This window comes from Ailuropoda melanoleuca, chromosome 15, assembly GCF_002007445.2.
Source record: "Ailuropoda melanoleuca isolate Jingjing chromosome 15, ASM200744v2, whole genome shotgun sequence".
NCBI classification, from domain to species: domain Eukaryota; kingdom Metazoa; phylum Chordata; class Mammalia; order Carnivora; family Ursidae; genus Ailuropoda; species Ailuropoda melanoleuca.
Genome location: NC_048232.1, coordinates 85446945 through 85458998, shown reverse-complemented (window position 1 = coordinate 85458998; position 12054 = coordinate 85446945). Strand labels below are relative to the sequence as shown.

The window sequence follows — 12054 nt, the reverse complement described above, 5'->3', positions numbered from 1 at the left end:
ACTACAGCACCCAAGGCAAGGGCCACATTTTTGATGATCCCTTGGAGCTGCCCGATTCCTGCGGATGGAACCGATAGCCTCCACGGTTTGCTTCAGCAGGTGTCGTTTGTGTCTCTCGGAAGGGAATTCTGTCCTCAGATGGTTTGCAAGAAGGCATCGTTAACTGAGGGGTGGGGGGAGCCATGCACTTGGAACAGCCTAATAGCCCCCCAGAACTGTCAGCTGTGGTCCTGGGGGGCATTGATGAGCAAGATCCCATGTAACAGATGGCATCCTCCTCAGCAGAGCTGTAGGGATATTGTCTGGGGTGGTGTGGTGAGAACCAGTCAGCCACGTTGCCAGATAGCTGAATCCACCTTTCCCAGCGCGTGGGCATTCTCCTTCTCTTCTATGTACTGTCCACAGAGAATGCCGTAATTCATAAGGTCTGTGTAACATGCTTCGTGCCAACTTTCAATACCAATTTCCCTGGCAGTAGCTTGGGAGGATGGATTTAGAGAATCAGGATGGTGGCTATCACTAGCAAGGCCTAGATCCAGGCCAGTTATTACGGGTGGGGGAAGCATAATAGGGCAGATCTGCGGTGTATAACCCTAAACGTGTAAGGTGGGAGAGCGTGACCCAAAGAACCAAGAACAAAGTTCTGCAAAGGAGCGCGTGGAAGACAGTGGTTGCAAACGTCAAGGAGAATTTATTCCAGTGGCCTTAGGTGAGAGCTGTCCCTGTGTATCATCTTCTGCCTGTCCTGAGAATCTTGGGAAATAGCTGGTTTGTGTGTTCTGTCCGCTTCTGGGGGTTCTCTCGAGAACCCCAATTCAAGATCTATAAGTTGTGACTTCGTAGTAAGTTCTAAAAAATCCACTTCTGTATTCCCAAAAGATATGGGGTAAAAAGACAGTGAAACCTCTGAATGGTTTATGAATAACCCTCACAGTAATAGGTGTCTGCATATTACTAAATGAGTAAGTTGGACTATCCCAGATAAGGAACTCAGGATCTAGGAATATTTTAGCTCCTACGAGTGGTGTGTTTTTCCCAACAAACGACTGCTTTGATTCATCCAGAAAGTAAATATGCTTATGAGTGCACATTTATAACCTGTAAAATCCATTTGGAGATGCCCAAGGGGTCCCTTAGGGTTTGTTGTGGTCTTTACACTTTACCCAGGATTCTGCTGACTACAGGTGAGCCTTGAACCGCTCATCTCCTCCGCTGGCCTGGGAGAGTCTCTCACCCCGTCGTCTGACCCCACAGCCGGTCTGTCCCTACTGGGATGAGTTTTCTTAGAGGAAACATTAGCACTCGTCCATGTGAGGTGGTCTGGTGGGTCCAGGGGACCATCCTGGCCTCACTGGGCTACCATCCTCAGGGGACTTGCAACGCAGTTGTTCCCCTTGGCTCCTTCTCAGAGTAGGAAGGCAAACATAGTGTGTCTGCAGCAGAATCCCCACCTCTTGCACGGACCCGTCTTTCTGTGCTGTCGGACGTCCTTGCCTAGGGATCCCGGTCAGAGCAGCCCGTTTAGCGTGATGATCCAGGAAACATTGCCTCTGACTTCCATCCCTTGTACCGTGGGCCTGTGTGTCTTAGTTGTGGGCAGTAAACCTCTCTGTTTCCAGAGCATCGTTAAGTGGAACGCTACAGCCATTGGTAAACAGAGCGATCTTTGATCTTTAACAACAGAACATGCCCTAGAGAGGGCCACAGGTTTGGCCACTAGAGCCAGCCTGAGTCCCTTAGGGCTTGATTCCAGCCTGGATAGTTCTTGAAAATCCAGCCTAATATTGTCTCTCCTCCTTTTGATTTTTGTTTTTATTAACAGCTTCATTGAGATATAATTCACATGCCACACAAGTCTCCATTTAGTGTGCAGTTCAGTGGTGTTTTGTATAATCACAGAATTGTGAGACCACAATGAATTTTAGAGCATTTTCATTACTCTAGAAAGAAACCCTATGCCCACAGCAGTCGCTTCTCATTTTCCCTCAACCCCCCAGCCCTACGCAACCATCATCTACTTTAGTCTCCATGAATTTGCCAATTCTGGACACTCGGCATAAGTGGAATCGTACAACATGGGGCTTGTTATTCCATTTAGCATCATATTTTCAAGGTCACCCATGTCATAGTGCGTGTCACTGCTTCATTCCTCCTGATGGCCATATCATATCCCACTGTCTGCTTGGCCCACATCTTGTTTATCCACTCATCGGTTGATGGACATGTGGGTTGTTTCTAGTTTGGGGCATGTCATGAAGAACGCTGCTGTGAACTGTCCTAAAAGGTGTCTGTGTCGACATATGTTTTCCATTTCCTCGGATGTATGCCCAGGGGTGGAATTGCTGGGTCATGCCCTAACCCTGGGTTTAACTTTTGAGGAACTGCCAACCGGTTTTCCAAAGAGGCTATGCCATTTGACGTCCCACCAGCAGTGTGTGAGGTTCCAATTTCTCCACATCTTCAGCCACCTTTGCCGTTTCCTGACTTTTCGATTATAGGCATCCTTGCAGGGTATGAAATAGTTTCTCATTGTGGTTTTGATTTCATATTTCCCTGACAGCCAATGGTGTTGAGTACCTTTCCATGTGCTTACTAAGTATTTGTAGATGTTCTTGAAAGAAATGTCTATTCAGATCCTTTGCCCGTGTTTAAAATTGTGTTATCTGTCTTTATTATTCAGTTATAAGAGTTCTTCATATACTCTAGATACAAGTTTCTTACCAGATATATGATTTGCAAGGGATTTTCCCCATTCTGTGTACTGTCTTTTCATTTTCTTTTTTTTTTTTTAAAGATTTTATTTATTTATTTGACAGAGATAGAGACAGCCAGTGAGAGAGGGAACACAAGCAGGGGGAGTGGGAGAGGAAGAAGCAGGCTCATAGCAGAGGAGCCTGATGTGGGGCTCGATCCCATAACGCCGGGATCACGCCCTGAGCTGAAAGCAGACGCTTAACCGCTGTGCCACCCAGGCGCCCCTGTCTTTTCATTTTCTTGATGGTGTTTTTTGAAGCATAAGGTCCAGTTTATCTATTTTTTTCCTTCGGCTGCTTGTGGTTTGGGTGGCATTTTTAAGAAACCACTGCCTAACCCAGGGTCCCAAAGATTTACAGCTATTTTCTTCTAAGAGTTGTATAGTTTTAGCTGTTATACTTAGGTCTTCGATCCGTTGTGAATTAATTCGTATATGGTGTGAGACAGGGGTCCACCTTCATTCTTTTGAGTGGGGATATCCAGTTGTCACCGTGCCATTTGTTGACCATTCTTTTTCCCCATTGAATTATCTTGCCTTTCTCTTAAAATCATTTGGCTATAAGTGTGTGGATTTATTTCTGGGCTGTCTTTTCCGTTGATCCATTTGTCCCGATGCCCATATCCCACTGTCTTGATTAATGTAGGTTTATAGTAAGTTTTTAAATCATGTGAGGATCTTCCAACTCAGTTTTTTGTGTCCAGGATTGATCTGGCTATTCTTGAATTTGCCTTGAGTTTCCATATGAATTTTTAAGTCTCTTCATTTTTAAGATACATGCCATCAACCGACAATATTGATTCAGGATTGGTATGGGATGTCCAAAAGATGTGTTTTGGATATGAGCATGTCTCAAGTACAGACACAGAGAGATGAGTTTCTCCCTCAGGAACAGGTAGGAGCAGGGGCGCTGGGTGGCTCAGTCATTACGCATCTGCCTTCGGCTCAGGGTGTGATCCCAGGGTGCTGGGATCAAGCCCACATCAGGCTCCTTGCTCCACGGGGAGCCTGCTTGTTCCTCTCCCACTCCCCCTGCTTGTGTTCCCTCTCTCGCTGGCTGTCTCTCTCTCTGTGTCAAATAAATAAATAAAATCTTTAAAAAAAAAAAAAAAGCCCCTCATCTGTGGTTTAAAAAAAAAAAAAAAGGAAGGGGTAGGAGTTGCTCAGTGGTAATATGAGAAGGACAAAGGAACCAGATACCATAATTAGTTTAATGACGAGCGGAGAAAATCCTGGGTGTTTTCAGTTCTCAGTGGGGATCATCCTGCATGTGGTACCCTCCGATTAAAGGTAATTCTAGGACAAGATCTGAAGATACTCCACCTACTTTAGCCAAGGCATTGTCCTGAGGCAGGGAGGATGAACCTTGGTCATGGGTATTTGCCATGTTGTTGAGCTTGTATCCTGAGAGCATGGCCTAACTTTTGTGTGTTCGTACCACAAAAAAAAAAAAAAAAAAAGTATGGCAGTCTGAACTCTTCCTGGGCTCTGTTCCATTTGTTCTGCTGATGCTGTGGAAGCTTTGCTCCAGGGATCCTGTTTTTGTATCATACATAATATGTATATTAAGGCTCCTGTCAGCTATAATTTGAATCATGTGTAGGAGAATTTTCTGGGACCTCTAAAAATAACCTCACAGGTATATTTTAGGTGTGTTTATTTGGAGGCATATTTTAGCTGGCAGTCCCATTTGCAGAGGAGGTCCTGCCCCAGGACATGGGTAGGGGCTTTGACCCACAGAAGGGAGGGTTGTCTTCCCGTAACGGTTCCCAAGGAGCGGTTACAGCGTGGAACTGGGAAAGGACCGAGGCTTGTTAGAGTGCCCACTGCCTCAGTGGTTTTAGTAGACCAAGGGCAAGGCCCCCCCAGCCTTCTGCAACTTCCTGTCCATGTTCAGAGCTGCCTCCTACTATCTTCATTCATATTCTCCCACAACCAGGCATTCTTACTTTAAGGCAAACGAACTTTTTTTTTCTTTCCTTTTTTTTTCTTTCTTTTTTTTTTTTTTTTCTTATCACCAGTCAGTTTGCCTTTCCTCTCGCTTGTTAGGTGACTTCACACTTTCCTCTGGGCTTTGGCGTTCTGTGGTGGTGGGATCAATGGGTGTATATGGTGGGGTCAGAGATGTTGCCTACATGCAGCCTGTGAGCTCACCTGCTGCTGTTTCCTGGGCGCCCCGGGCGTCCCCAGAGACAAAGGGCTTCAGTACTCAGCACAGCAGCCAGCATGAGAAGCACATTTGTGTGGGTTCCCCTGCCCCACCCCCAAGTCCCATCTGCCCCCTCGATGCCGTGCAGGTAGAGAATTTGCTTCACGGCCGAGGGACACCCAGCCTGGGAAACTCACCACTTCTATAGTGAACAGACCGGGCGGCTCCTTCTCTAGGAAGAGATGCCCCCGCATTCCTCGAAGCTGCTTGAGGCAAACACAACCCTAAGAAAGGGTCTGGGGAAGGAGCTGTCAGCGTTTTGTGTCCTCGGGGTCCCAGCGAGAGCACCCAGAGAGCGCCCATGCTCAGGGCTGGAATGATCTGCCTTTCCCAATGAGTGGTCCCCACTGGTACCAGAAAGCAGAGCTGTTGTCCGCCAGTAATCACTGGTGATTCCCTTTTTTGGAGAAAGTCCAGGGAAGTGTTAGGGGCTTAGGTCTCCCTTGGATGTTTGTAGATGGTTGTCCTTCTGCTTCTCAAGCAGCGAGAACATTGGTTCCTTCTGGCGCCCTTCTGTCTTGCGTTATCTGTAGGTGGCTTTCCTTGAAGATTCCTGATTCATTGGGAACAGAGGACTTTCAGTCTTGTATTTACTTGGGGGCCAGCTGTTTTATCTGGAGGGCCGTGAGTTTGCTTTTATTTCTAGATTATTTACTTTCTAAGACTCCTTGAAAATGTCCAGCCACATGTTGAAGATCACCCACACTGGCGATTTCCCACTTCAGTTTATTTTTCCGGCTGAGTCCCTACTTCAGTGTGCTCGCCCGAGCGACCCGACCATTGACGACAGCCTCCGAGGGGTGCTTCCGGGGGTGTGCCCATGTCAGCCAGTTGTCACTGAGCAGCCAGACGGGGATAAAACCAGTTCTGGGTTGACCATGGCTATAGACATGTCTGTCCCCAAAAGATTAAAAAACACCTGAGAGGGACACCTGGGTGGCTCAGTCGGTTAAGTGTCTGCCTTCCACTCAGGTCATGATCCCAGGGTTCTGGGATCGAGCCCCACATCAGGATCCCTGCTCGTTGAGAAGTCTGCTTCTCCCTCTGCCTGATGCTCTCTGTGCTTATGTGCTCACACGCTCGCGTGCGTGCGCTCTCTCTCTCTCTCTCTGACAAATAAAATATTTTTATAAATAAGTAAATAAAAGACACCTGCAGAACTCTGAAGAGCTTAGTTTGGGACATCTCCGGACACCTAATGGATGTGTCCAGTGGCTGCCCCAGAGACGGGCTCCCTGTGACCCTCTCACGCTTAGAGGTCAATCACTGCCAAGAGGCCCATGTCACTTCCACATGCTCCCTTACACAGAGGGCCATGGACACCTGCTCTGGAGAATCCAGCCCTGCCCTCTAGTCTGGCCCTGTGGCACAAACCTTCTCACAGACAGCCTGGACTGGTCAGAGAGAGGAGGGGACAGGCCAGCTGTCTGGGCCCAGCATCCCCACACATCCAAGTGCATGTGGACCCCGCCATCTTCCAGCCCCGTTCCACCAGGGTCTGGTCTCGGGATGGGGATGTGACAGGAGTCCCCAGTGGTCCACGCTCGGGGGCAGGGCCCCCAGAAGCCTCCACCCTGGTCCCCTCCAGCCCTCTCTTATGTCTTCCCCTCCTCAGAGACGGGCAAGTGCCTTTCTCGGGCCAAGGCCTCCCCCTGGGCCCAGCTGTCCTGCAGCAAGGTGGGCGGTGTGGAGAGCTGCTCCCTTTCCTGCCCAGCCCACTCACTCTTCGTGCCAGGTAACCTGAGGCCATCCCTGGTAAGGGATGAGGGAGTGGGGTGGGGGGCTTCCTTCCCTGGAGTCTAGCCCCTGCTCCCTGCCATTATCCAGGAAAGAGCCCGACCTAGGAATGTGCCCCCCTGGCCCTGATCACCAAGTGATCCTGGCCCGCTGTCTGGTTCCCTGTGGGCCGCAGCGTCCGTCTCCACAAGCGCAGTGGGCTCGCTCTCTCCCAGCTGCTTACCCACAGCGAGCCCTCTGAGGCCTCCAGGATCAGGGGGCTCCACTGGAGTGGGGGGGGCAGCCGAGTCCATCTCACCCCTGGCCTCTCTGCAGACTCGGACAACAGCTACAGCCTGAGCTGCGGCGTCCCAGGTCTCCAGGGCAAGATGCCACCGAAACGCAACGGCACCGGCTCCAGCACTGGGCCCAGCTGCGCAGGTAGCCCCCGGCCTGTCCGTGCTGCACGCGCCTGGGGACCCCTGAATGTCGCGTCCACCCCCAGACTCGGACGAGAGGGAGGGACACTGCCTAGGGAAGAGCTTCCTGGCTTGGGGCCGGCCCAGCATGGCCCAGGGTGCTGGCGAGCTGAGAGCAGGACCGGGTCCTCTGGGCCACACTCCAGGGCTGCCAGGACTCCACGGGTCTCAGACTCCGTTCCAGTGAAGTGAGTCACCTCTACTGTGACCACGAGGCCCCAGAAGTCCTGGGGGCACAGCACACTCCCACGCCCTTCGGGACCTACCAGCCAGTCACAGTCAGCAGGGCGCAGCCAGCTCCCCTGCCCACGGGCGTGTCTTCAGCCTCCTTTACTAGTCAGGAAGTTGAGTTCAATGCCGGGGGCATCTGTGTGCATTTAACGCATACAGGGTGTGATGCTGAGTGTCTGCAATTGTCGGTCTTCAGCCAAGCCGCTGGGATTTGCTCTTGGAAGGAATCAGCAGTTCAGGGCATCTGTCTTATTTCAAAGCCCCTTCCCTTCCTTGCTTCCCTCTCTCTTCTGTTCTGTCGCCTTTCCTAACAGCATGAGCCACGTGAACTGGCCTGGGCGGTGGGGAAGAGGTGGGAGGCCTGCCTTTCCTCCTCCACAGAAGACTCCTGGCCGGGTACCCCCGGCTTGAGCATGGCCCCACCATCCATGCTCCCACCTTTTTCAGGCTATGCAGGGAGAGGAATGAGGCAGCAGAGTCTCCCCCAGCCCCCAGTGGATTTGTCCCACTGGCCGCCCCCTAACACTCAGGCACTCCCTCTGTGGCCCCCCGGCCCCACAGCCTCCCTGCCCACAGGAGAGGCCGCCACGTGGGGGGATTTGGGCTTTCCCCAGGTGTGCCTGCCCCCATCAGGCAGAAGGCCCGCTTCAAGATCCGAGATGCCAAGTGCCACCTCCGGCCCCACGGCCGGGAGCCAGCAAAGGAGACCCTGAGGCAGCTGCTGCTGGGTGAGTGGGCTGCCATGGTGCCAACCCACACAAAGGGCGGTGGGGGTCCCCGCGCCTGAGATCTGGGAGCCCAGGGTCCAGCAGGGCTGGGTTTCCAGTGGTGGAACCCAGCTCCAACCCTCTTTTGTCCTCACCGTCATGGTCCCGGAGCCCCAGGAGCCAGGCCTGGAGCACTATAGATGGGTGGTGGTGTCCCTTGGGAAGAAGGCCTGCATTTGAGTGGAAAATCTGGGTCCCCCAGCATCCCTGGGGCCCATCGTTCCTGCCTCACCCGGGGCTAGATGAACTCCTCTAGGGCAGGTGCTATGGGTGCAGCCTATGTCCAGAAGGCCTCCCAGGGCTCACTTAGTGGCTCATTCTTGAAGCAGGGGGGCAAGAAGGGCTTTCCAGGCTGGATGGTAGCAGGGGGAAAGCTTGGTGAGAAGGGCCCAGGAGAAGAGCATCCCAGCTCTGTTTCCACAAAGATTCCTGAACACCTTAGGATTCCTCCCCAAAGCTAACAGAGCACAGCCCTCAAGCCGACCTAACCTGGGCCGAGCCCCACAGAGCCGAGCTGTACAGCGTCACTAAGGAAGTATGTGCGAATGCCTCCGTATGCAGCAGTGTGATGGACTCAGAGGACTGGTGCAGGGCCTGGCTCAGCCACTAGCCCCTCCTGAGACCTCGAGCCAGCCTGGTGTCCAGCCTCAGTTTCCCCTTCTGCCCCATAGACTATTAGGCAAAGCAGGAGCCTTGCTGTTGGTAACCTGTGCACAGGGCTCCGCAGGACACTGCTTCCTGCCTTGTGCCACCTTTGCCATAGCAGTCCCTTCTTTGTCCAGAAAACTGCCATCTGACCTTTGTGACCCTGAAATGTGACTCCTCCAAGAAGAGGCGCCGTGGCAAAAAGTCCCCATCCAAGGAGGTGACCCACATCACAGCAGAGTTCGAGGTGGAGACAAAGATGGAAGAGGCGTCAGGTGCGTGAGGCTGCTGAAGGCCTCAGGGAGGACAGGGGCCTGGGAGGGCTGGCAGGGGTGTGCCAGACGTGACGCTGGGCGAGCACCTGCACTGTGGCTACTGGACGTAGAGGCCAGCCAGGCAGTGGGGGAGCTGGGGAGGGTAGGCGCCAGGTAGCCCAGGCTGGAAGAGGAGACCCAGGGCAATGAGAGGAACAGGGCTCAGGGGCCCAATGTGACGGCTGCACGGCCTCTCTCCACCCCTTCATGCCCTCGCTCGGGCCTGGAAGGGCTCATGCCTATACAATTTCCAGAACAATTGAGCCAAAGGCCTATCTTTCCCAGGTTCCAGAAGGGGCTTATAATACTGGCTTGTGTTTCGTATCAGTGCTTTCTTCTTGGCTGCAAATGAGTGTTGAGTTGTGACAGAGGAGTTGAGATCTGTCAACAGATATGTGCTGTGTGTGCTGAGCCCCGGGCCCTGTGGAAACAGGGGACCAGACCAGAGTCCTCCTGCTGGCAGCTCTCCCAGCCAGGGGAGGCAGACCTCACACAAACCACCCAGTGCCAAGGGAGACCCTGGGTGGTGGGGGCATGAGAGCAAACAGGGCACGGAGCTGAGAGGTCTCCCCAAGACAGGGATCCAGGACGTCTTCCTAGAAGAGGTGCCGTTTGAATCAGGACTTAAAATCAAAAGTTCACCAAGTGGGAAAGGTGGCAGGGAATGGCATTCAGGCAGAGGGAATGGGATAGGCAAAGGCACAGAGGTCAGAGGGAATGGGATGTGCTAGGAGGCAGTGAGCAGGACCGGGTGGCTAGAAAGCGGAGTTCACAGTGGGTGTCGGAGGGCTGGGGGTGAGGGCTGGCAAGCCAGGCAGGGGCGCCACTACGAGGGGCCTTGGATGCAAGCCAGAGAGCTGGGCGTTATCCTAGGAACAGTGGCAGCCTCGAGCGTGTTGAGTGGCAGGGAGGAGCGCCCGTCCGTGAGCTGTGTCCTGGGGAAGTGATGCGTTGCCGTGGCGGAGGCCTGGTTTCTCCTCCAATCTGCGGTGTGGCCTTGAGCGGGTCATACCTCTCGGACCCTCCGTCTCTTCCTCAGTCAGATGGACGCCACAGTGGCACCTCGGCCCCCGGCTGCTGCGTGAACGTGCTGGGGGGCAGAGGCCTGGAGGAGGGGAAGCTCGGGGAAGAGGCCGCTCCGAGGGGGTTGCGAGTCACCGTCCCTCCCACCCCTGCAGACACCTGCGAGGCGGACTGCATGCGGAAGCGCGCCGAGCAGAGCCTGCAGGCCGCCATCAAGACTCTGCGGAAGTCCGTCGGCCGGCATCACTTCTCCGTCCAGGTCGCAGGCACAGAGTACGCGATGTCCCAGTGGCCGGCCAAGGCCCTGGAGGGCCAGGGGGCGTGCAGCACAGGCCAGGTGTTACAGGACGGGAAATGCGGTGCGTCCCTGCCTGTGGCCACTGGGATGCCCACTCGGCAAACCTTCTCTGCCCTTCCTCCCACGGGGGCCTGGGTCAGCGGACACGCTGGGAGGGGACAGCGAGGCAGAAGCCTGTCAGAGAGAAGCACTCCTGTGCTCATCCTAACGGCTGTCATTTGAAGAGCACTCCCCCGGTGCCAGGCCCTGGGCAAGGCTCTTGCTGGGCAAACATTTGCACACACGAGCTTCACCACAATCCTGAGGCAGGTGGGACAGAAAGAGCGCAGACCACCATGGCCACAGCAGAGTGGCAGGAGGGGCACAGGAACTAGTCTGTGTGGCTAGAGAGGGCTTCCCAGCAGAGGCAGCGTGGGAGCTGAGGGCGGAGGAGGAGCACGGCGAAGACGCACGAGGGCGAGGGCCAGCAGGATGCAGCATGGGCCGCCGGGAAGCAGGCGAGGCTGGGCCCACGACAGGAGCTGGGGCAGGGCCGCCAGCCAGGGTCCAGGCCCAGGAGGCAGGGGACTTGACCCGAACCCCAGGAACTGGCCTGTTGAGAGGGGATGGGTCTAGAGACACCCCGGGGTGGTTTCCTGCAGGAGAACGGACAGAGCCCTTGTTCTGCTGGGATTCACATGTACCGGGGAAAGAAAGCAGCCAGTGAGCAAGCAAGCACACCCACAGGCCAGGTGGGACAGCTGCCTCCAGGCCTTGAGGGCCATGGTGCTCCTCTGGGGTGCTGGAAACCACAGGAACGTTCCAAGCAAAGGAGCAACCTCTTCCACGAGCAAAGACAGGGGAGGGGAGACCAGGCGGAAGTCAATAGAGCTTTGCACGGGGTGGGGGTCTGGCAGCAGGGCAGGAAGGAACAGACAGATTGAGAGAGCACTCTGGAGGGCTGGCTGGGAGGAAGGAGGCTTCGAGGGCACCCCCAAGGGCCCCCAGCAGAGGTGCACCCTTCTCTGATCTGGGGAACCTGGGGAAGACGTGGCCGTTGGAGGCGGAGTGTTCTGTCTGTACTCACTAGCTCAGACGTACGTGCGTCATCCGTGTGAAGACGTTGAATGGTTAGGGTGGTTGGAGCCACAGATCTGGGGCACAAAGAATAGGCTGGGCCAGAGAGATCAGTTGGGGAGCCACTGGAGAAGAGGTGGATTTAGGGGTGTGGGGGAAGGAAGGACTCTGGCTCAAGCAGTGGCGTGGGCATGGCAGGAGGGCAGGGACCTTCGTGATGTCGGTCTTTCATGCTTTTCAAAGACTGTATTTATTTATTTGAGAGAAAGAGAGTGAGCACACGGGGATGTGCAGGGGAAGGGGCAGTGGGAGAAGGAGAAGCAGGTTCCCCACTGAGCAGGGAGCTTGGCTTGATCCCAGAACCCCCGAGATCATGACCTGAGCCAAAGGCAGACGCTTCACTGATTGAGCCACCCAGGCGCCCCATGCTTTTATTTTTAATAGCTTATTTTGAAATCATTTCGAACTTTCAGAAATGTCGCCGGGCAGTACGAGGAACTTCCATGATTTCTTCATCCAGCTTCCCCCGTGGGCTGCCTCAGATGCATTCAGCCCACACGGCCC

At 54.2% G+C, this 12054-nt stretch overlaps 1 protein-coding gene across 1 annotated transcript in view; it reads left to right on the top strand.

The window, feature by feature from the left end:
• The window catches only part of SCUBE1 (signal peptide, CUB domain and EGF like domain containing 1), a 137364-nt gene that overhangs the window by 109102 nt on the left and 16208 nt on the right, over positions 1–12054 (top strand). Inside the window, exons 12-16 of the mRNA XM_011230029.3 lie at positions 6577–6696; positions 7014–7118; positions 8002–8115; positions 8937–9074; positions 10292–10495. Of these exons, the coding sequence (XP_011228331.1) occupies positions 6577–6696; positions 7014–7118; positions 8002–8115; positions 8937–9074; positions 10292–10495 (681 nt within the window). The remainder of the gene's footprint in view (positions 1–6576; positions 6697–7013; positions 7119–8001; positions 8116–8936; positions 9075–10291; positions 10496–12054) is intronic.